The 21,895-nt window shown below is 42.1% G+C and overlaps 3 protein-coding genes across 10 annotated transcripts in view; 2 read left to right on the top strand and 1 right to left on the bottom strand.

Annotated features, from left to right (window-relative positions):
* Positions 1–9,276, top strand: part of ITCH (itchy E3 ubiquitin protein ligase) — a 56,309-nt gene extending 47,033 nt beyond the window's left edge. For 3 of the 6 annotated variants that reach the window (XM_079321288.1, XM_079321289.1, XM_079321284.1), the window contains 6 exons: positions 1,537–1,677; positions 3,367–3,487; positions 4,418–4,522; positions 4,707–4,803; positions 5,173–5,245; positions 5,875–9,276. In XM_079321288.1, coding sequence (XP_079177414.1) covers positions 1,537–1,677; positions 3,367–3,487; positions 4,418–4,522; positions 4,707–4,803; positions 5,173–5,245; positions 5,875–5,974 — 637 coding nt within the window. In that variant the 3' untranslated portion in view covers positions 5,975–9,276. The remainder of the gene's footprint in view (positions 1–1,536; positions 1,678–3,366; positions 3,488–4,417; positions 4,523–4,706; positions 4,804–5,172; positions 5,246–5,874) is intronic. The other 3 variants (XM_079321287.1, XM_079321286.1, XM_079321285.1) reach the window with 3 other exon arrangements.
* LOC306809620 (uncharacterized protein) overlaps positions 1–21,895 on the bottom strand; it is a 195,531-nt gene that overhangs the window by 142,980 nt on the left and 30,656 nt on the right. The window lies entirely within an intron of this gene.
* Positions 12,039–18,032, top strand: DYNLRB1 (dynein light chain roadblock-type 1). Of its 2 annotated transcripts, none has more exons than XM_079321319.1 (4): positions 12,039–12,137; positions 14,588–14,663; positions 15,941–16,108; positions 17,140–18,032. In XM_079321319.1, the coding sequence occupies exons 1-4, from the start codon at positions 12,135–12,137 to the stop codon at positions 17,181–17,183; spliced, it is 291 nt and encodes a 96-aa protein (XP_079177445.1). In that variant the 5' UTR covers positions 12,039–12,134; the 3' UTR covers positions 17,184–18,032. The 2 variants fall into 2 exon arrangements, with proteins under 2 accessions (XP_079177445.1, XP_079177446.1); XM_079321320.1 differs by having other exon boundaries at positions 12,041–12,141; positions 14,592–14,663.

Raw genomic sequence — 21,895 nt, 5'->3', positions numbered from 1 at the left:
ACCTGTGGAGTCCTCCTCTTCCTGGAAGACTTTGCAAATTCCTGTCCAGAGACTTGCAAGTAAAAAGGATGTGGAGTTTCTAGACCTCAGTTATCTTGGAATTATGTATATACAGATATTTTAAGAAATTATTTTTAAAACCCCTTCAATCTAAAGCATTGTCTTTCTACACTGATTTTGTCATAGGAGGATGCCACATGTTTTAGTGTATTGTTGATGTGCACCATTTGTTTCAGTGATATATTTTTTCTTTCCGTTAAAAATGTTACAATTAGAAGAAAAAGAAAGAAAAATAGTAAATTTTTATTTCTTCAGCTATAATAAAAACAATTTTGCAAAAAAATTAGTCTTTCTTACGACTAGAGACAAAACATTTCACTTAAGAATCACACTAAGAATAGTTTTAAACATGCTTTGAAAACATGATAGAGGGTATGAAAATAGATTTGGTTTTGAAATGCAAAACTAAATATAAAAGCCAGGTTTTTCATCTCGTGTAGTGATGATTCTTGGAAGGTTTATCTTAAACACTGAGAAGCAAAGGAAGCAGCATATGAGATGTTTTAGAATTAAAATAGGAATTGTGTTTGGTTTTCAAAGTAGTATGTTCTGCACTCCATGGATGTGCTGCTAATGTGCCTTCATTTTAATTCAAAACAATTTCTGTAGTGGTAGAAATCTTCTAGGCTGGAGTCCAGAAAAGGCTCTGCCCCTTTGAAAACACACTTAAGGATGTGAAAATAGGAGAAAAGCCTTCAGACCTCCAAGGGCTGCAGAGTCCTCTCAACCCAAACCCAAACTTCAGTGTAGCTGAGTCTGCTTGTCTGTAGTGCTACTGGAAGTACCCCTGAGGACAGGACAGCACATTCACAGAGGAGAAGTGCCATGTCTGTCAGGACGGACATAATTTTGTTCCTCACAAAAAAGCAAATTTTATAACTTTGCAGAAAGTATTCCTTGGCACTTTTATCAGGAGGCTGTTTTTCTCATTTCTGCAAGTTTGAGGATTTCACAGATTGACTGAGATTGGAAGGGGACTTTAGAGGTCATCTGCCAAACCTCTATGCCCAAACTGAGCTGGAGCATGTAGCTTTCATTTTAAAAGGGATGAATGATGAAATAAAATCATCCCTTCATCTGAATCCTTCCCTCCTCATTCAAGGTTTCATGCAATACCATGTATTTTGGGAAGATGAAGTTTGCAAGTGCAGTTGTATGATGGGCCTCAATAATGGGGCCACAGCCATGTTTTCAAGATGAGCATTGCTGTGTTATGGGTCAGGATAAATATCTGGATTTTGGACTTGATCATCAAAACCTCTGTGTATACAGGCAGTTTTTCATTTTGCAAAAGCATAAATCAAGATGTAAACTCCAGGACTTCTTGCAAGGCCATAATTACTGTGTAAAGAACTTTTCCTTATCTTGACTATTTAGCTCTAAACCCTCTACCTTAAGGTACTTCGTACTCATCTTCTCTACAGTGTGCAAGTTCTCAACACAGTTATTTAAAACTGTATTTTTTTTTCCTTCCAGAGAAAATGATATTGAAGAATGTGGCTTGGAAATGTTTTTTTCTGTTGATAAAGAAATACTAGGTGAAATCAAAAGCCATGATTTGAAGCCAAATGGTAGCAACATTTTGGTCACAGAAGAAAATAAAGAAGACTACATCAGGTGAAAATAAGTGAAGACTTTAAAATACTCTGTCATTTTCTTTCTTAAGTTCTAGTAACAAAAGACTGTCTTTGTCAATTAAAGCATTGATGAATAGTTGCTGATGCTGGCAACAAGTGGCAAGTGTTTGGATCTCGTAATTGAAAAACGAATACTGATAGAAATAAGTTTCTAAAATCCACTTTTCCTGAAGATCATGGTTAGAAGAAGTCCACCTTTTTTCTAGAGTTATCTCAGTTTAGCAGAATACCATGATGAGAATTGTGACTTACATATTTCATGAAATGTTACATCTATTTATTATTATAATTATATTGCTTCATAGCCTGCTGATGTTCTAGCCAACCATTTCTGATTCATTTGAGGTTTTGAGGGGTGATTTTTTTGTTGAGGTTTTTATGGAAAACATTTTTTGATGGTTTTGTGGAGATTCTTATTTTCAAAAATACTTGGAATTCTGTTAGTTTTATCTGAACTGATCTTGTAATTGTAAGTGTTATGAATGTCATAGGTTGTAATGTCATAAAATAAGGTTCATATTTGCAGCACCAAAATATTTTAAAGCAAGAGATTAGGAGTGAAGGAGCCTAAGAGTGATTAAGGAATAAAAATGTGAACCAGTGACTTGCTTTGTTCTGAAATATCCCCTCCTTCCTCAGCGTGCAGCAGTACAGCAGCTCTGATTTAAGGTGTGAACTTCAACATAAAAGCTTGGAGGATGTGCTTGCCAAAAAAAAGAAAATGTCATCATACATTGCAGGAACAAACTAAACTGAATCACAGAGAATTTTCCTCTTTATGATGTGTTCTGTGAAGGCTTTTTTCATGGGCAGGGGGAGGGAGTCTGGAGTGGGCTTTCTTTTCATCATGGGAGAAACCTGCAGATGTTTCAGTGATTCACAAAAGAGGTGATGTTTGCACAAGAAACATTGGCATTTGGCAGAAGGGAGGATTTCTCTAGTTCCTTGGAACCCAGGAGAGCTTGGATTCCAGTTTCATTCGGATTGTTTTGTCTTATTCCAAGTCCTGCTTTAAGTCCCTCAAGTTTCTAGGACTGAAATGAGAAATAGCCACCTCTACTTTAGACTCCAGTGCTCCTGACAGGTTAGGCTTGAATTCAGCATAATATCTGCTTCTCCCTGGGTTCAGGTTCTCTGGGTCTCCTGCCTGCTTTTCATCCTTATATCAATGGAGAGTGGAGTTTCTGCCACAGAGCAAAGTTTCATGATTAACAGAAACAAATATGGAACTTTCTAAATGGACATAGTCACTGCTTGGTAAGCTGTTAGTCCTGCTGCTCTTCACCAGTACAACTTGTCCTTTTTTTTACCTTGTCATGCACAACAACTGAGATTTCTGGGGAGAATATCAGGCAAAATCTTCAAATACCTCGGGACTGGTATGCTGTCATTAATGTAATCAGTGAAAAGATGCTGCCTCTTTGAGTCCAAAATACTTCTGTAGCAGAACAGTTGAATGCTTAGGGTAATTTAGAGAAAAACTGAAATGGTTTGCACAGAGTAAAGGCTGCTGATAAAATTATTCAGTGCTCTATCCCCAGAACTTTCCAGACTTCCCATGTTTGTTTTTTTTTTTTAACTTAGCTTACAGTTAGTCTCAAAATAGGCAAAACGTGGAGTTAGGTTAGCATGGGCCATTTAAATGATCTTGGTGTGTTTTCTTTTCCAGGCTAGTAGCAGAATGGAGACTGTCCCGAGGTGTTGAGGAGCAGACACAGGCTTTCTTTGAAGGCTTCAATGAAATTTTGCCACAACAGTATTTGCAGTATTTTGATGCAAAGGAACTGGAGGTAAAGGATGGCTTGCCTATTGCTGGATCCAGGTCATTACACATAAAATATTTAAGCTCCAGGCAGTATATCTGAAGAGCAGAAATCAGAGGATGACAACTGTTTTATAGAGAATATGGGGGAAACTTCATGGAATAGTAGTAGATTCATGTGTTTTCCTTGACGTTCTTCTTTGCATCCAACTTAGATGTTGCTACAGGCCAATATTCTATCACCAGAAATTTCTTAATTTGTGATTCTTTGATTTACTGTGGTCAAAGAATGAGTAACTTGAACAGAGTGAGAGATAAAACTAGATATGCAATGGATTGCCTATAGGTTGAGTCAAGTTCATGGTTTGGTTTGATCTCTCAAAATTACACTTCCTGAAGTATCTGTTCAGTTTGAAAAATAAAACCATGAAAACAAAACATCCCATCCCTTTCGAAGAATTGTATGGCTGGTCCAAGATAAACTGCCTTGAATTTCTACCTAGAATCCCAGAATGGTCTGGGTTGGGATCTTAAATAATCTTGTTCCTGCCCCCTTCCATGTGCAGGGACACCTTCCCCTATCCCAGATTGCTCCAAGCCCTGTCCAACCTGGCCTTAGACACTTCCAGGGGTCCAGGGTCAGCTACAGCTTCTCTGGACTACCTGTGCCAGGACCTCCCCACCCTCACAGGGAAGAATTTATTCCTAAAATTGCAAATGATTATTCCATTTTCACAACAGAGACTCTAATGTGTGGCCTCTCCAAATGCACTTCATGAGCCATCACCAGTCTTTCTTTATAGAAGTTCTGGATCAGTTTTAAAATTAAAATCAAGTGCCTGTTATTGCTGGTGTTGTTAAGTGGGGGTTCAGTTGTTCTCTTGTGCTGTGTGCGAGGTCACAGAAGAAAAATGCAAATTTGTATTCCTCTACTTATTTCCCTTTTTCTACCCCAAAGGTGCTTCTCTGTGGAATGCAAGAAATTGACCTGAATGACTGGCAGAGACACACCATCTACAGGCACTACACCAGGACCAGCAGGCAGATTGTGTGGTTCTGGCAGGTTTGCAGATTTTGCTTTATTCTCAGACCAGCAGAAGTTACTGAGCATGCCTGCAGAGTGCGATAGAAACTTACTGCTAACCCAGCTAATCCTAACAGCCACTACTTTTCATCTGGGGATGGTGATGTGAACATCAGAATAATGAATTTATCCCTAAATGTTTATTTGAATTACTGTTTTTCAGTTTGTGAAAGAAATAGATAATGAGAAGAGGATGAGACTCTTGCAGTTTGTGACTGGAACATGCAGATTGCCAGTGGGAGGATTTGCTGACCTCATGGGTATGTATTAATAACCCTTCTAATGCAGGAGATACTTCTGGAAAAAAACAAATTATGTGTATGTCGCATTTTAAATTAATTTTATATTAAATGCTCTTTTGAAAGCCATACATATAATTGAGCTGTGATGGAAAAAGATGGAAATGTTTACACCTATTTATTGTGCTTTAAAATCACTTCATATTGATGTGTTTCACCACGTGCATACTTTGACCCAGGCAGAGCTGTATAGTGAGACAAATGTCCATTTTCTGTGCAAGTAATGGCAATCCTGTGTTTATTGAAGCCTTGCATGCTTCTTCAGGTTTGTGTTACAAAGTGATACAAAGGTAGCTGGACCTATGCCTTGTCTATTGGAATTTGTTACAGGGAGCAATGGACCCCAAAAATTCTGTATTGAGAAAGTTGGAAAGGAAAATTGGTTACCCAGAAGTCATACCTGGTGAGTACATAATCAGTCGGAATATTGCTATTGCTCTGGTTTTGGTGACCAGTCTGCTTTCACATTTTAGTAAATAGATAATGTGCTGAAGTGGTTGAAACTCTGTGAAAGCAAACACAGATTACACCAATGAATTGTTGTTGAATGGTAGCTGAACTTCTAAAAAATCTCTTATGGCATGGAATGGATTCCATTGTGAATTCTATGGATTTGTGTAATATATTACTGAACAATTAAAGTAATTAACAAGGTTGGGATTATCTTTTGTCACTGCATTCCTTAGTAAAGTAGCTACATTCACACACTTTCAGAGAAAAGATCACTTTTCTTCAGGTGTTAGTGGTAGGCAAAACCACACAAATTGAAAATTTTGTATCTGAATCATGACTAATTAACCACTGAGAGGTTGGTTTGCCTCCAACTAGGAAAAGTTAATGAAAACTATGACTGTATGAGCCCTTGAATCCTAACCTCTACCCTCAGAAATACATACATTTATATCAGCTTTTCTGGGGGTATAAATCCCAGTGTTCATCTCCACAGCAAAAATTCCAATCACCCATATTCATAGTGGATTTTTTGTTTCTATTGAGTTCTTCATCAGTACTTAATTTTTTTTTATTTTTCAGTTTCAATCGCTTAGACCTTCCACCATATAAGAATTATGAGCAGTTGAAGGAAAAGCTGTTATTTGCAATTGAAGAAACAGAAGGATTTGGGCAAGAGTAGCTGAAATTTGCACCTTGAAGAAAGTGAACCCTACATGATGTATGTGCTTCACTTCTTCTGCTTGTTGCACACTTCATTGTAAAGTAGACATGACTTGGATTTATTTAACAGTACTAATGTGTAAATAAATGGATGTTATCCTGAGGTTATCCACATGTACTCTGGATTTCTCCTGAGCACTTTCAGAAATCAAATGCGCAATCAGATATGGCTACAAGTGACTAATGACGAAAGTAGAGGTTTAATACAGCTTTGGACTCTGCTTTGTTTTACCATTCATTAATTAGAATGTGTCCTTAATGACTGACAGATTTTTAACAATAGTTTTATCTTTCCTTTTTAGTAGCATTTTAGCTACTGATGCACTGGGAAGTTCATTGGTAGCTGCAGTGCTGCAGCAGCATCCTGAGCCTCGCAACAGCAGTGTCAGATCCAGCCTGGATCCACCTCTGTGCCGTGAGCAGCTCCATTCCTTAAGCTCCTTTTTCTAACTCAAGTGTGGCCAGACTGTTTTTCCTTTCCTGGAGTCTGCTCATGTGCCAGCTGGACTGAATCTGCTGCTATGGGGATGTCAAACTGTGGCACAAAGCCGGGGCATAGCTTCACTTCGGTTTATCCCAGTCCTGCATGCTCCTGTCAGCAAAAGAGGCACCTACCCAAAGTTGTTGGAACACTGCTCTGTGCCCTCTGAAGGGTTCTGAGCTTTTGCTGTGTAACATTTGTTTTAACTTTGAAATCAATATTAACACTGTGGTACTTCACTTGTTTTAAAAGACAAGTCCAGCTAGGATTGCACTGATTCCGTTGAGGTTCCTGTTTGCAGGCTGTTTGTCAGCAGTGTCAATGGACATTACCCTCGGTGTTTTTCCTACATGTTGCAGTCAGTTTGCTCCAAAGAGTTTGTTTGGCTCTCAGGAAGAGACACAAAACAACTGGATTCAGAAAATCATCCTACTCGTCATTTCTGCAGATGAACTGATGTGTGAGACTGGCTGAGGCCAAGAGGATTAGAAAGTTCAGACATGGATTGCAGGTTTTTGGGAAGCTGGAACATCAGTAAATAGTTCTATAAAGTTTGAAACTAAAGTTTTTGGGGAGATTTCTAAGCTAATTCACCCTAAGCTGCTTACAGCTAGTAACTTTTGTAGCAAGTTCCTGTTGAATTAACATCTTTTATTTCCTTTTAGAATCTGTTAATTATTTTCTGGTTTACAACAACATTTTGCATTTTATTGCTCCTTTAGACTGAATGCACTTTTTGGGTCTGGTCAGCCCTTTCCCTTCCCCCTGAAGGGAGGAAGTCAGACACCAGTGAAATGAGCTGTAGCTGCACTGAGAGACGTGACACTTGAAATAACATGTAGCACATATTAAAGCAAACCTGCAGCTCAGAGCACTGGGGCAGGAGCTGCATTTAAGACTCTTTCAGATGACAGAGCTGAAACAGGACAGTGGGAAAGTGTAAACCTGAATGTTCAATCTGGAAAAGAGTATTTCTTTCCTGCTGTTTCATCCATCTAAACTGCAAGAGGGAAAAACTGATTCAGGCCTAAGAAGAACCAAGACACTACAGGTTTTAACTGACTTTCACAAATGTGTCAGGGCTCAGTGATAAATGCTTTGGGAAGGCAGGAGGGTGGGACTTGTCAGGCTTAATCAAAGGAAGGCCTGGGGAGAGATGCTGGTGGGACAGAAATGCCCCTCATTTAAAGTTTCATTGATGGAGAGAATTTGCCTTCAGGTGTGACTGGGAGGAGGATTGCCAACTTCCACAACATTTGGATCTATCACAGTATACAGCTCATGAGAAAAAAAAAAAAAAGCCTTATATATATTTTCTGTTTATATTAATTCTTACAATGAAATGTAGTTATCTTAACATATTTACAAGAGATTAAATTAAGCAAGATAATGCAAGGTTAAGCTATGAGAAGTAGTCTATGTTCTGCATATTTGCTTTACAATTCATGTAGGGAACGTAGAACTATTGTTCATTTATAAATATCACCCTAAAGGCTGTCAGCCCTATATTTTTAAAATAAAGAATAGTTATAATTGAAATAGCCTTAGCCCTAGTTCTATAGGGTTTGGCTGTTGATTATTTTTATGGTTGAAATGTTTAGTTCAGGAAAAACATACCTTGTATATATTTTTGATGTCCAGGATTCCACTTATTCCATTGTTTCTTTAATTTAAATGGCATGTTTATATGTCTTTTCTGCTGTACCAGGATGGGAGAAAGGGGGCTGGATATCCCAAGCACCAGATATGATTTTAAAATATTGTAAATAAAGAACTCATTGAGGGGGAAAAATAATCAGTGAAACATCAGATTTGGCCAAACATAAAAAGTTGAAAACAGATTTACAGTGTTACATAGACAATATTTCTGAAAGCATAAGTTCAGAGGCATTTGACTTGTGAATACTAACTAATCTGTTAAATTTTTACAGCATGTTGTGTAGAGGTTCAAAGGAATTATGCAAGCCATGGATGGAGTTTTCAGTTCTTTCTGGGGATCTGGTGAAGCAGTACAGGAATGACCTCAGAGCAGCTTCTCTCCCAGATAACAGATTTTTGTGAATTGGATTTACAAGTAAGATTTTTCAGCAGAGATTTATTAGTCTCCCACTGCTTCAACTGTTTTAGCAACCTGAGCTGCATAAATACATAGTGTATCACAAATGTACATTCATATGCAACTATCACTTGATCCTAATTACCAGGTATTAAAAGAAATTTTATTTAGAATTTCCCTCATGAAAATGATATGAGAAAATGAAATACTGATAATTAACAGAGCCTTATTGTTACGAGTAGCTCAGGAACTGTTCATTTACTAATGACATGCACAGTAAATACATCATGTCTTTATCTCATCCAGTATGGAAGTTTTTTTAATCCAGTTGCTTGTTTAAAAAAAACAAAAAAAACAACTTTTTTTATTATTCTAAGAAAAAAAAAATGTTGGGGGAGTTCGTGTGGGGTTTTTTTGTTTTGTTTTTGTTTTGTTTTGTTTTTTCAAATTTTATTACATGCTGCACTGGATTTGTAATCTCAACTCTGTTATATTGGTATCTCCAGCCTCCTTTTTTGTGGTGTCTTTTAATTTTCTCCAAGAATCACTGTTTGTGTATATGTGCTCTAGTGAACTCATGTAGAAACTGGGATCAGCAGCACTGGATTGTAAGATACTGTACTGAAATTCATTGTTGATATTTCCTTGCATTGTAATTTCAAATACTCAGGTAACTGTAATAGTATCTCAGTAAGTCATACTTTTATAAAACTACTTAAAGAGATGGTGGTGTGGTCTTTATTCCTTATGTGTGACAGAATATCCAGGTGGAAATGAATTGTCTGTGTGCTCCTAGGTGTGAGGGTCAGGCTGCCTGGACTTTTTCTTCAACTAAAATTCTTTAGGAATAATTCTTTCCCAAGACGTTGTCCACCCTTATTGATTATATTGGATATTGAGCAGGAGATTTTTGACACAATTTGTGCATTTTTAGGCTTGTGGATGCTGCCGTGAGGAGCCTGTGAGGCTGCTGAGGCCTGAGAGAGAGGGGATGGAGGGAGGTTCTGCAGGAGCCGTGGCTGTAACATTTCGTTGCAGTGCTACAGCAACTATGTTGTAGCTCACCAACAATGAGGAATGACACTGCAAGTGGTTTGGATTGACAGAAGGCCACAAAGGAGGGGGGGGGAAGCTCCAGTGAGACCAGCTAGCCTTTTAGTGTCCCTGACTCTCCTTGAAGGGGTAAGTGGCATTTAGATTCTTCCTGTCATCAGAACCTCTCCGGACAGCCACAGACTTTCCCAGATAATTGAGATGGGCTTTGCAGTGAGGTTCTAGTTCCCTCAGCACTCACAGGGATGTCCTGTCAGGTCTTAGGTCATAGACTGGATTTGATGATCTCAAAGGTCTGTTCCAGCCTAGTTAATTTTGTGATTCTGTCTCAGGAATCTGATTCTGTCCAGTTTGGTGAAATGGTTCCTAAAGTGGTCATCCTTCCCTGAGGCTGATATTCCCTGCTGCAGACCTTCCCATTGTGTTCTTCCTCTGCTGCTTCCCAGGTGTTCCCACAATCTCAATTAACATAATTTTGTCAGGGGCAGCAAATCCTAAGGATGATTTCCTGTGCCAGGCAAGTATGTGCAATAACAGCTGCCTTAGTGTGGAGACACTTCCTCCAAGCTTTGAATGGAACCACTTAAAAGCATCCTAGTAAGTTGTGTAAACCCAAAATTTGAAAGGTGCTTTGGGCAGCTTTATTGTCAGTACAGATACAACAGTATTTCACAAACATCTGAAGTTTCTTTTAAAAGAAAGGCAAAAAATTAATCACAATGCAATGTATGATAAATGTACATCTCAGTTGCACCATTTTTTTCTCTTTGATTTGATGATGAGAGTGCTAATGTCGGCACTAGCCCTTGGTGAGGGTGTGGAAGGTTTTGTTCATGGCAGGATGGTAATGGCTTTTCAAACAAACCCATGTTTGGTTTGGGTGTCTGATGGCAGCTATACACTGCTTATTATTGCCCAAATTACCCACCATATCCTTACTATTGCCCAAATCTTACCATCACACAGACTAGAAGTTAAATCAATCCATGGCAAAATGACTTCTTATAGCCAAGCTGTACAACTTGCTGCTGGACTGGTAAGAGAGATTAGAATTTAACTGAATTAGATTGCAGAGTTGTAAATAGTCACTAGAAGAGGAATTAGCCTCTTGGATCCTAAATGTGGATGTTTTTTCTGAACTCTAGCAATGCCTGATCCCATGAACATTCTCAGCCTGTCAGCCCAGCAGTGCACAAATGACAGGGTTCATTGCAGAAATCTTGTTTTCTCTAAGGAGAATGCAGACTCTGACAGAGTGGAGTGGTCAACGCTTACCTGCTCTTGTCAAATCCTGGCTTTCAGAGGGGTAAAAAAAAAAAAATCTAAAAACACTTTATGAGGGCATGTTTCACGTATCACCCAATACCAGTTCTCTGTAATTGCTCTGGGAGCTCAGTGTCTGTATGCTGAGTACAGGGCTGTGGTCCCAAAAGAAGGAGCATTCAAACTGATAAAGGGAGTAGGTTTAGATTGGATATTTGGAAGGAATTCTTCCGTGTAAGGATTATGAGGCTCTGGCACAGGGTGCCCAGAGAAGCTGTGGCTGCCCCTGGATCCCTGGAAGTGTCCAAGACCAGCTTGGATCAGGCTTGGAGCAACCTGGAATAGTGGAAGGTGTCTCTGCCCCTGGCAGGGACTGGCATGAGACGGCCTTTAAACGTCCCTTGCCACCGAAACCTGGGACTCTCTTTTTCACTTCTAACAGAGCCTGAGCTCGGGGGAAGTTCCAGCTTCTGCTGTTGTGTATGTAGAATAGAGCTGAGTTTATACGGGATGCGGTTCTTCAGTGTGTTGTTTTGTTTTGCCATCGGACTGTGGATCATCCCCAGTCCTTCCCCCAGGGGAGCTGAGACTCTCTCACTGTCCGGGGCAGCACACACTTGACCCTCAGGACGCGGCTGTGGCAGGGAGGTCCCAGCGCTTTAGCGGGCACCCACGCCTTGGAGTGGCTCTGCCCCTGTTCCGGGGGCTCCGGCAGCAGCTGAGGGGACGCGGCCATTTGAGGGGAAAAAGAATTACCCACATGGAGTTCTTTTCATGGAGTATCATGGAATCACAGAATGGTTTGGGTGGGAAGGGACGTTTATAGGCCGTCTTATTTCATCCTCGGCCATGGGCAGGGACACCTCCCGCTGTCCCAGGCTGCTCCAATCCTCAATGTCCAACCTAGTCTTGGACACTTCCAGGGATGGGGCAGCCTCAGCACCCCCACTCACACGGAAGGATTCCTTCCTAATCTCTAGTCTAAATTTCCTCTCTTTCAATGTGAACCAATCCCCCCTTGTCCTGTCACTCCAGAATCTTGTAAACACACTCGTCCCATCTTTCCTGTAATTCCCTTTCAAGTACTGATGTCCCTAAAGTGGAATCGACGACCAGTAGCGCACCGTGAGCGGCCGCGGGCGCTCGGAGGAGTTTTGTGCGGCTTCGGAGCGTTCGGGGCGGTGTCCCCGGAGCGGGCCCGCCCCGCGCTCCAAGCGCTTCCGGGGCAGCGCCGGGGCCGAGACGGGCGGAGGCGGCGGCTCCATCATGGTGGGTGCGCTGGGGCCGGAGTTCGGTGAGGCCCCTGTGCCGCCCTCGGGGGTTTCTGTGCCACTCCGGCCCTCGGGGGCTCCTGCGGCCGGTGCCGGTCGCGACTGCCCTCAGGCACAGGGCCCGGGTAAAGGCGAGACGCCGCGGGGACTTACGGGGGCTGGGGGTGCCCACCTTGGTTCGGTTCGTGTTGAGTTGTGTGTCGGGTTCTAGGTCAGGCCCCCGGGCGAGGGTCGTGTGTGTGCGGGGCGGGTCCCGGCGCTGCGGGTCCCAGCGCTGCTTCCTTGAGGCTTCAGTGGCTCTGCCTGCCCTGAGTCACTGCGAGCAGAGGCCGAATCTTCAGCCGATCCAGCCCAGCCCTGTGCCGGGCAACGCGCACACGAAGCGTGCCTTTCTTGCGGCTGCCGGGGCACATCCCTAAAGCTGGAAGCAGTCGGGAAAAAGAGACTGGTTTTGGATGTTTGATAAGCGGCGCTGAATTCGTTCTGTTGTGATGTATTGGAGGTTTCTCCCTACTCAGATGTGTTGCTGGCTGTTGCATGTTGATGAACTGGGGTTCAAAATGTATGTTAGAATGTGTAAAGAAATAAATGCTGACCGAAGTTGCAGAGGGAAAATTGAAATTATCAAATAAGATCTATTTTTTAGGCAAACCTAGGAGTTCAGGTATTGCGGATGAAAACAGGAAGATAAAGGCTGCTGTTGCACATATAGCAAAGGATATTTAGTAGCAAAATAGTATTGAGAGAGTTGAGACAGTGTTTATTCTGCTTTTCTGGAGTGCATCTCTCCTTCTGCATGTGCCATCTCTTGTAGTTATTCAGCCCTTCATTAAAATGGGGTTTGTGTGTTTCGTGAATTAAGTATGTATTTTTTTCTCAGTCCTACGTTTGTGGGTCTGGTGAGCTGCACTTGCTTGTGCAGGTGCTGGATGAGTCCCGGAGTGGAAATAGAGGAGCAGGACCTTCCCACATCAGCAGCAGTGAACTGTCAGAGTAGATCACCCACCTGTGAGTTAGATCAGCTGAAGGTGCTGGAGGAAAATTAAAAACTGGTATCCTTCTTTATGGATGCTGCTTTGCATCTGAAAAGGTTTGTTAAGGTCCTGTGAAGGAAAGTATTTAATCAGGACTTAAACAGTGCTAGTTAGAAGGCAGGAAATCTGATCTTAATTTCTTAATATATTGAAAAATTTGCTGCTATATTTTCTCAGCATTCATACATCCTTTAGTTTGTTCAATTTCTCTTGCCTTCCATTTGAAAATAATCCAGCATTCAGAAATAACCCAGAGTTTTGTTAGAAATACTTGAATTTTTCTGTGCTGGATCACACAGAAAATCTTCTTCATAAAGACCAGCTCAGGGGTCCTGTCTCTTATGAGCCACAGGTTATGTTACCAACAGCACCCTGAGGAATGTGCTGGTGGTGCTGGGGCTGAGCTGATGTTGTGCTGTGCTATGTTTTGTTTGCAGTTGGACAAGGTCTCTTCCCAGGGAACAGGGCATGTGACATCTTTGTGCCTGTTTGATGTGGGAGGAAGTGGTGAGGGTTGTTCAGTGTGCCCAGGTAACACAGTTCTACAAATGCCCCTTGTAGGTCTGGTTTGGGTGATTCATGTCTCCCTTCCTAAATAATTTCTGGGGGACTCTGCCTTGCAGGATCTGAAAGATGCTGCTTGTTTCTGTTTCCTGGAGTGGAATAAAAAATGCCAAATACACATCCAGCTGTGGAAATCAGCTCAGATATGAGGGTTTCCCACCGTACTACAGCCTACTACAGATGCCGTAGTTACATTTTGATGGGTGTCTTGTAGCAGGGAAGTTGTGCAGAAGGTACTGAAACCTCCTTTGATGATTTTTATAGAGCAGACAAAGAACAATTGCCTTGGCCTGCATATGCATTTTTCCTTTTTAAAGTTGTAAATTAATTGGCAGTGGTTACAGCCTTGCAGCCATTCCAGCACAAATCAGAATTACAAACAAAAAGTGTTCATTCATTGGTCTTCCCCTCACTTCTCTTACTTGTAATTGCTTTTGGCATTCATTTGATAAAAGGGAAGGTCATCTTGCACCCACAATGTATCTCTTTCCTACTTCTTTCATAAATTCCATGTCTGTTTTCAAAGACAATTTTTGATTGACACCTAAACTGTAGCACACTGCAGTTTCCAGCTGCAAGCCTTCAACAAGAGGCTTGAAGAGAAGGAGAGAGGGAAGTTCCAGGATGATAATCACAAATGGGTGAAGAAGAAAGGCAGACGGAAGATAACTGGAAAGGTCATGCAAAAAAGGTGGCACCAAAGTACAAACATATGGATATGTAAACAGTGTAGGCAGTGGCTGTTTAATCATCCCTGTGCAGCTTTTCTTTTCAGCTGCGTTATCCCAAAGCTTTGGTGGGAGGCAAACAGCAGCTGTAACTCTGTATCAATTTGTGCTTTGTCTTGCAGGCAGAAGTGGAGGAAACACTGAAGCGAATCCAGAGCCAGAAGGGAGTGCAGGGAATCATCGTGGTTAATTCTGAAGGTGCTGTGTCTGCCTCACTTTTCTGATTTATCACTTACTCCAGCCACCCACTTTGAGGGCAGCTGCTTGTACCACTTGCACTTAAGAAGAGGTATTGGCTTTGGAAGAGGTATTCCTGCAGCCCAAGGAGACAGACAGCAGTGAGGCTACAAGAGAAAATTGGTTTCCAAGTTCTGCAAGATCACTTTAATTATTTTAGGAAATAAATTAAAATAATTTGCAGAAGTATCAAAATATTTGAGTTATGGCAGTGTTTGAAACTTGGTTTGTGAAAACTTTAATCAGTAGCACTGAGGCTCACACAAGATGTAAATCTTGCTGCTGGGCTTGTCTAGAGCACTGCTGGCCTGGCAGACTCCAGTTCTTTAGCACTGTCTAATGCTTGTGGTCTCATGGAACTCATCTGCAAGTTGTCTCTTTTTGGAGTCTCTGAAGAGTTCAATAGAACAACTTCTTCAGAGCACTCTGAATACACAGTGAGCGGCCCAAAAATTGAATACTTCCTAGAAATAATCTTCAGAAAAGATGACAGTAGCTACATGTGAATATACTGAGGATCAGATCATGCAGCTTGGCTCCTGCTTGCTGGTATTCTATGATGGTTGAGTGGATTGTGTTCTCTGTGCTGCAGCTGCAGTTACTCAAACACGTACCTGGTTCTGCCCTGCACAATTTGGTACTTGGCTGCTGTGTTCTGACCCAGGAGCTGGGGTTTGACTGACTTTTGGTGGGAAAACACATCTAATGGATGGCTGAACAATGTGTCTGCCCTCGAGGCTGGTTATCACTGAACCAGGGACCTCCCAGGGCTGCACCACCTCTTAGAACTGAATGTTGGAGCTCCAGTTTTGGAGTGTGGGATACAACACTGGTGTCCTCCATTATCACTGATCCCAGCCTGGCCTAGCTCAATACTACTTACGTGGTGTTGGGGAGCCTTTCTGAAGTAATAAAGATATCTCCAGTCAGGAGAAAAAACTGTAACATTGGCATTTCCTCTGTCCTCTACAGATAACTATTTTTGTTTAATTTATTTGTATTTTTATCAAAATGCAAAAGTAAAGCACAGATGCTACTAGAAGTAAACAGCTCTCACCTACACCTGTGGTCCCATGTTAGCTTTTTCATATCTTGTTGTTCTTCATGTTTTCATCTTACCTTCAAAGAGAACACTCCTAACCGTTGGTGCAGTGACAGCCAAGGTTGGACCTGGTACTGCCCAGTGCAGGGCTGGTTCTGGAGGTTTGTCACTGAGCCTTGCTGTCCCTCTCCTGCAGGTATTCCCATCAAGAGCACTATAGACAACTCCACCACCATTCAGTATGCTGGTCTCATGCACAGCTTCATCATGAAGGCCAGGAGCACCGTGCGGGACATCGATCCCCAGAATGACCTCACGTTCCTGCGGATCCGCTCCAAGAAAAATGAAATCATGGTTGCTCCAGGTAGGAGAGAGCAGGCCCAAAGCAGGGATCTGGGAATCCAGCAGGGTTGTTTTCTCTTGGGACTGATGCTGTCAGCCTGGAAGAAGTCTGCCTGCTGCTTGTGTTCACATTGGATAATCCCTTCTTTCCAAGAACCTGTTCTACTTTCTGGAGAGTTGAAAGCTTTATCATTGACCTAGTTTCCTTTGTCATGTTTGAATGTGGCAAATCCCTTCACTCATTTTCTGTAGATCAATGTAGAAAGTATTAGAGAGAGTACTACACCCTCTCATGCTTTGTTTTTCAGTAGAAAACCCTAGGATTTGGAAAGAAATACGTTCTGGGAACAATTTGCACTCAGAACTGTGGACTGAGTGATAAGACAAGGCAGTCCTGACTTTCTAGTTCTGGGAAAAGTATTAGAGTACACTGTAGCTGTAATCATGAGTCGTGGTATACAGCAGCAGCAGAAGCAATCTTCTTTTCAGGAAACATCCTCAGTATTTTGTTGAATTCCAAACTGGGAAGCAGTGAGATGAGTGCAGGTCCCTCATGTGGCAGGAATTCAGCCTTGTCCCTGAGTGCTCCCTGCTGGGATGGGGCTGGTGGAGAGCCAAGCAGGGGATGGCAGTTCTCTATGGCAGGTGTGGGCCAGGGCAGATCTTAACACAGTTCATTCTGAGGCAGCCTCAGATTTCCACAGGAAGGATGGAAAGAGAAATAAACATTGCTCCAGAAAAAACAGCTGTGGCCTTCAGTGTGCCTGTGAGAGAAGGGCAGTGGCCACCTTGCACTAGTGTGGCACATGCTTCTTACTGTAATTTCCTGGCACAAACCAAGTTAAATTCAGCTGCCTTGGGAATGTACAGTTTCTAAAGCTGAGAGTTTTTCTCAGTAAAACCCATAAAATAAATGATCTGATGCTTGGAACCTTTTTCTCGTTGAGTCTGAATGTCAGGGCTCTGGAGTTCCCCATATTGGAATTTACTGTTTCTGCAAACGAATACCAGCAATGAAAGAATAATTTTCTTTTTTTTTTTTTTTCTCCCCAGATAAAGACTATTTCCTGATTGTCATCCAGAATCCAACTGAATGATTAAACTGACTCGGTCTGGTTTTCTCCCTTTGCTTGTTTTATTTTCCCTATTTTATTTTTATTTAATGGTAAAGAATAGAGTACTAGTGTTAACTGTGCTGTGACTCTTCAGTAAGGTTTGGGAGAATTAAAGCAGGTTGTTTTGTTGTCTACAAACAGAAAAAATGGCGCTTTTTGTATCACAAGTCCTTTTGAATGGAAGCTGGCAAGTTGGAATTGGGCGGTAAAAAATGCAACAGATTCTTTTGATAGCTAAGATAATAAAATTCTAATAATAATAACCAAAAAAAGATTATTCTTTGTATGCTTGTATGCTTCTTTGACCACTGAGCTCTGCTTTTGCACTCTTAGTATTGAATGGCTTGTAAATATGTCTTCCTGTCCTCTAGTTCTGTCTTACTCTGTTGGTTTTACTTCAAAAGCGTCTGACCATAAGAAATTAAAGTGTCACCAGTAACTGGTTTTGTCTTACGTGTTTTTCTTCTCAAGATTTTAAGTTTTGTCATGACTGATTGAGTTTTTCTTCAAAAAACAGAACTTTCCTGCGACTTTTTTTGTTTGTTTGTTGCTTTCTCTGAACAAGGATTTGGCCCAAAGGCATGTGCAGTTCACTCACAATTGGCTCTTGTATTGTAGGTTTTCCTACCACTTTCTGTTCCAGACAGAATTTGCATGGCTAAGGAAGGCTGTTGAGGCCACCCATGGGAGATTTCACACTGTCACAGCTCAGTAGCCAGTTTGATCTGCTATATTCCTTTAGTATTTTTTTATTGATGCCATTAAGGGCAAAAAAAGCCCACATGTTTTTGGGGTTATTTTTGTGGAGCTTTTCTTCAGGAAAAAAAAAAAAAAAAAAAGCAGGGCTAGGGGGTGCTCTGGAAAGTGCAGCTGTGGAAATTTTGGTAAAAAATGTGGGTATTGACTTGGGCACATGTGGCTTTCAGAGCCCAGCAAAGGGTGGGTGTGTGGGCACTCAAATAGCCAAGGTAACCTGCATGTGCAGGGTTTTCTTTATGTGTTTTCAGACCTGGATATCAATTTTTGGACTGTGTCTAATCTTCTAAGTGGTGGCCATGACCCTGAAGGTCAGGAATGCCTGTTGGGATATGTTGCCCTATAGCATGAGTGCTTTGGGTGTCCCAGCTGCCCCTGTGACTCAGTGTTGGTTGTTGCTGTTCATAAGCTGTTTCTGACGCTTGGCCTTTGGGGCAGTTTACATAATGCCTGTGATCTGCAATAACTGAATGCTGTCCCCAAAAAAAATTACCTCCAGCGAGCTGAAGTCTGGGTAATAACTGAACAGTGAGGCAAGGCAGAAGACAAATGTGACCTCGGTGATCTCTCTCTGTTGTTTGTAACCCAGAGAAGTATTTCCTTGGAGGTGGTGACCTGCTTATGGATTTTGGCTTTCCCAAGTAGGTGGCAGTGCTACTTCCCTGACCAGTGAAAAATTTGCAGTGTCCTGCATTCTTTTGGACACTTCTTAAGGATACCTGTTCTACAGTAGCTTTGTGTCACAGGAGCTTGGGACAAAGCTTAAGCTGTAATAAATAACCTATTGCAAACCAGAAGATCATGGTTCTTTTCTGTTGTCTTGAGATGATAAACTTGCAGTGAAATGACTGACCTCTGGCTATGTGCTGGTTGGTTGGAGGGTTGGGTGTTGGTTTGGGGTTTTTTTCTCAAGGATTGATAGCAATCTGACATGAAACACTTGGTAATTTGAATGAAAGGCTCTTAAGGTGAGTTTGGAGTCAAGGGGCTTGCCAGATCCATGTGAGCAGGTCCTTGCTTAGGCCATGCAGTGCCACCTTTACACCAGCATCCAAATTTAACTCAGATTTATTTTTTAAAACTGACAAGGTGAAGGAAGCTGAAGAACAGCAGCTTCCATTTAGTTACTATGGAATGAAGTAACTAAACCAAATAGTAACTAAGCTAATAAACTAAAGTTTATTTGGATCAGGACCATTAGAGTGCTACAGAGCTGGCAGCAATTTCTGTGTATGAAATTTAGGGGAGTACGTTATCACAATCAGAGTCAAAAAAAGGGATGGATGGAGCTCAATTTCTGGTCCTGTGCTTTGTCAGTATGGTAAAACTACTGCCAAACTGAGGAAGAGTGAAAAAATGAGCATTATGGTTCCAGTCCTTTTTTGTAGCCAGGATCACAGGAGGCCTGAACAGCCTGTGCCACCTGCACCTTTAGAGCTGCTCTGTGCTGGGACTGGAGACTGGCCTGATTTGCTGTCTTGGAAAAGTCAGTTTTGATTTTGGTGGATCCTATTGAAGGCTGAGGAAGCATCTGCTGCTGGGAAAACAAACCCTGATGGATTAACAAGGTAATAAAAGGGAGTTTGGGGCATGGCTCTGGACTGGGAAGAGCAGCACTTGAGGCCCAAGGTTGTGCCTCTGTGCCAAGATAAGGCTCTGGCAGAGGAGTGGAGGTAACACTGAGAAAGCTGAGCTTGTGTAAAACCTTCTGTGGATTTGTGTTGGCTCCAGTGCCCCCCACAAATAACTTCTCCCCTGCCTAAGGTATCTGATGACAGTCTTTCACATACAGAACATGGAGGAGCTGTGGCTGCCCCACCCCTGGACATGTCTGTGGCCAGGCTGGACAGAGCTTGGAGCAACCTGGGATAGTGGAAGGTGTTCCTGCCCATGGCAGGGGTCAGGACTGGATGAGATTTAAGGTCCCTTCCAACCCAAACCAGCCTGTGATTTATGTTTGATCTTGTCTTAGCTACTTCTCTTGGGGACAAAGACACACATCGCACAGCAAGAGAGGCTGGGCTAAAGTAAGCAAAACTACAGCAACTCCTGGGACCCACCAGCTGCAGGAGAAGCAGAAGCAGCTGGGGGTGCAGGGGCAGGAGCCCAGACACTGCCCTGGCCAGCAGGAGCCTGAGCATCAACACAGTTCCATTGACAAAAATACACTTCTAGCAGCATTACAGGATTGCTTTAGGGAGATTTGTCTCACTGCTGTGGTTTCACAAGATGCAGGAGTGCTCATTATCAGTGTTCCTATACTGTGAAATGCTGGCATACGGGAAGCTGGTTGTTGATTCCAGGTCATGCTAGGGCAGCTCGCTGCTGCCTTAAACCTTTGACTGATCCAGGGGATGGGGAGGGGGCTGAATCTGAAATGCATCTCCTCAAATGAGGAGTTTTGCCCATGATATGAGTAAGACCAGGCAAGAGAGGCATTAATATGTGCAGGATTATTTGGGAAGTTGAAGGCTGAAGGAGGAAGTGTATAAATTAAATCAAACTTCTTTGATCCATGTCCCATTTCTGGAACTACATTAACATGCTGAGAAGCTGCAGGGCTCCTATGACATGGTGTTTTTCTCCCTTTCCAGGTGTCTGAATAGTATTCTGTGGAATTATGGCCCAGTCCTGCAATGAGGTCTGCATGGATAAAACCAGGGGCCACATCACTAAATTGGAAAGACTTCCACATTCCTCTCATCAAAAGGAGGTTCACACTTCATAGCAACTGTAACAAAGCCTTTCGCTCAGGATAAAGTCTGTAAGGGTCATCACTTGCCATGTCTGATTCAACATTCCTGCTTTCCCTTTAGTATTCTCTGATTAAGAGGACCTATAATCAGAGATTAATATCTCTGCTTGTATCTTAATTATGAAAGTGAATCCCATGAGTTTCTACTTCCTTACCAGTATGTGCTTGTTTAATTACTGCTTGGTCAAGGAAAATCCATTATATTGGCCATGAACGTGTTTTCTTTCTTGGGTAAATTCAACAAGGAAACAAAAATTTCTTCAATTCTCATTAAATATATATTTAACTGGCGGAACAATAATCAAAACAGTTCTTTCAAAACTGCATCTTTCATTTATTTTTTTACCAAGGTTGTACTTAATCCTCTAACATTTGTGTTTGCTCTTGTTTTGTGCCAATTCACAGTAACAATGAGACAGTGCTCTAGTATGACACAGCTCCTGTTGCTGTATGCAGTGAGAAGGGATATTAGACCTGGTGAAACACTGATGCTCTGTTTGCAGTTGTTTTTGATTCATTTACCAGCTCCAGAAATAGCTGCCCTATTTGGAGTCATGCTGCAGGCTTTGATATATTCAGCATAATCATGGCTGTGAATGCAGCAGGGAAAACAATGGGCTCATTAATGGGGAGATGATTGGGGTAGATGTGGGAATTGCAAATGTATCTGTGTGAGAGTAGTTTATGTCCGGGTTTATTGGCTGGAATCCGTGGTCTGAGCTGTTGTGGCTTCATCCCCACACAATCTTTCCTTCTCCTCCACCCTTATCACAACAGCCACGTTTGCTGCCCAAAGATGGCAACAACACTTGGAAGATGTTTGAGCCAAGATGTCCAGAAGACGCCACTGCAGGCCAGAGTCATGGACATCTCTGTCCTTTGAGCACCTCTGGAAATCCCAGCTCAGGTGTATTTCTGCTGCCTTAAGATAGGCCCTCAGGTGCTCTGCTCCATCAGGACTGGAAAAATGCTCATGTTTTGGGTCATGTCTGAATAAACCATTATGTCCCATTGGGAAATGATGATGCTCTGCCATGGTGCTCCTACGGAACAGCTGTTCTCATGTGGAATGAGCTGCTCTCTTTTCTGTTGGGACTTATAAAAAAGAGAGGGGCAGACAGTAATAGGTCAAGAGGGAATGGTTCGTCTGAAGACTCAGAGAGGTGAGTTTCGATTGGATATT

This window comes from Erithacus rubecula (assembly GCF_903797595.1).
Source record: "Erithacus rubecula genome assembly, chromosome: 18".
Lineage (NCBI taxonomy): Eukaryota > Metazoa > Chordata > Aves > Passeriformes > Muscicapidae > Erithacus > Erithacus rubecula.
The sequence above is the reverse complement of the archived record's forward strand: the minus strand, read 5'-3'. Positions and strand labels throughout refer to the sequence as shown.

What these genes read in the sequence shown, in the direction of transcription:
- DYNLRB1 (XM_079321319.1), top strand. An exon ending in CATCGTGGTTAATTCTGAAG is followed by an intron (nt 14,664 to 15,940) that starts GTGCTGTGTCTG and finishes CCTCTCCTGCAG; the next exon opens with GTATTCCCATCAAGAGCACT. An exon ending in TGAAATCATGGTTGCTCCAG is followed by an intron (nt 16,109 to 17,139) that starts GTAGGAGAGAGC and finishes TTTTCTCCCCAG; the next exon opens with ATAAAGACTATTTCCTGATT.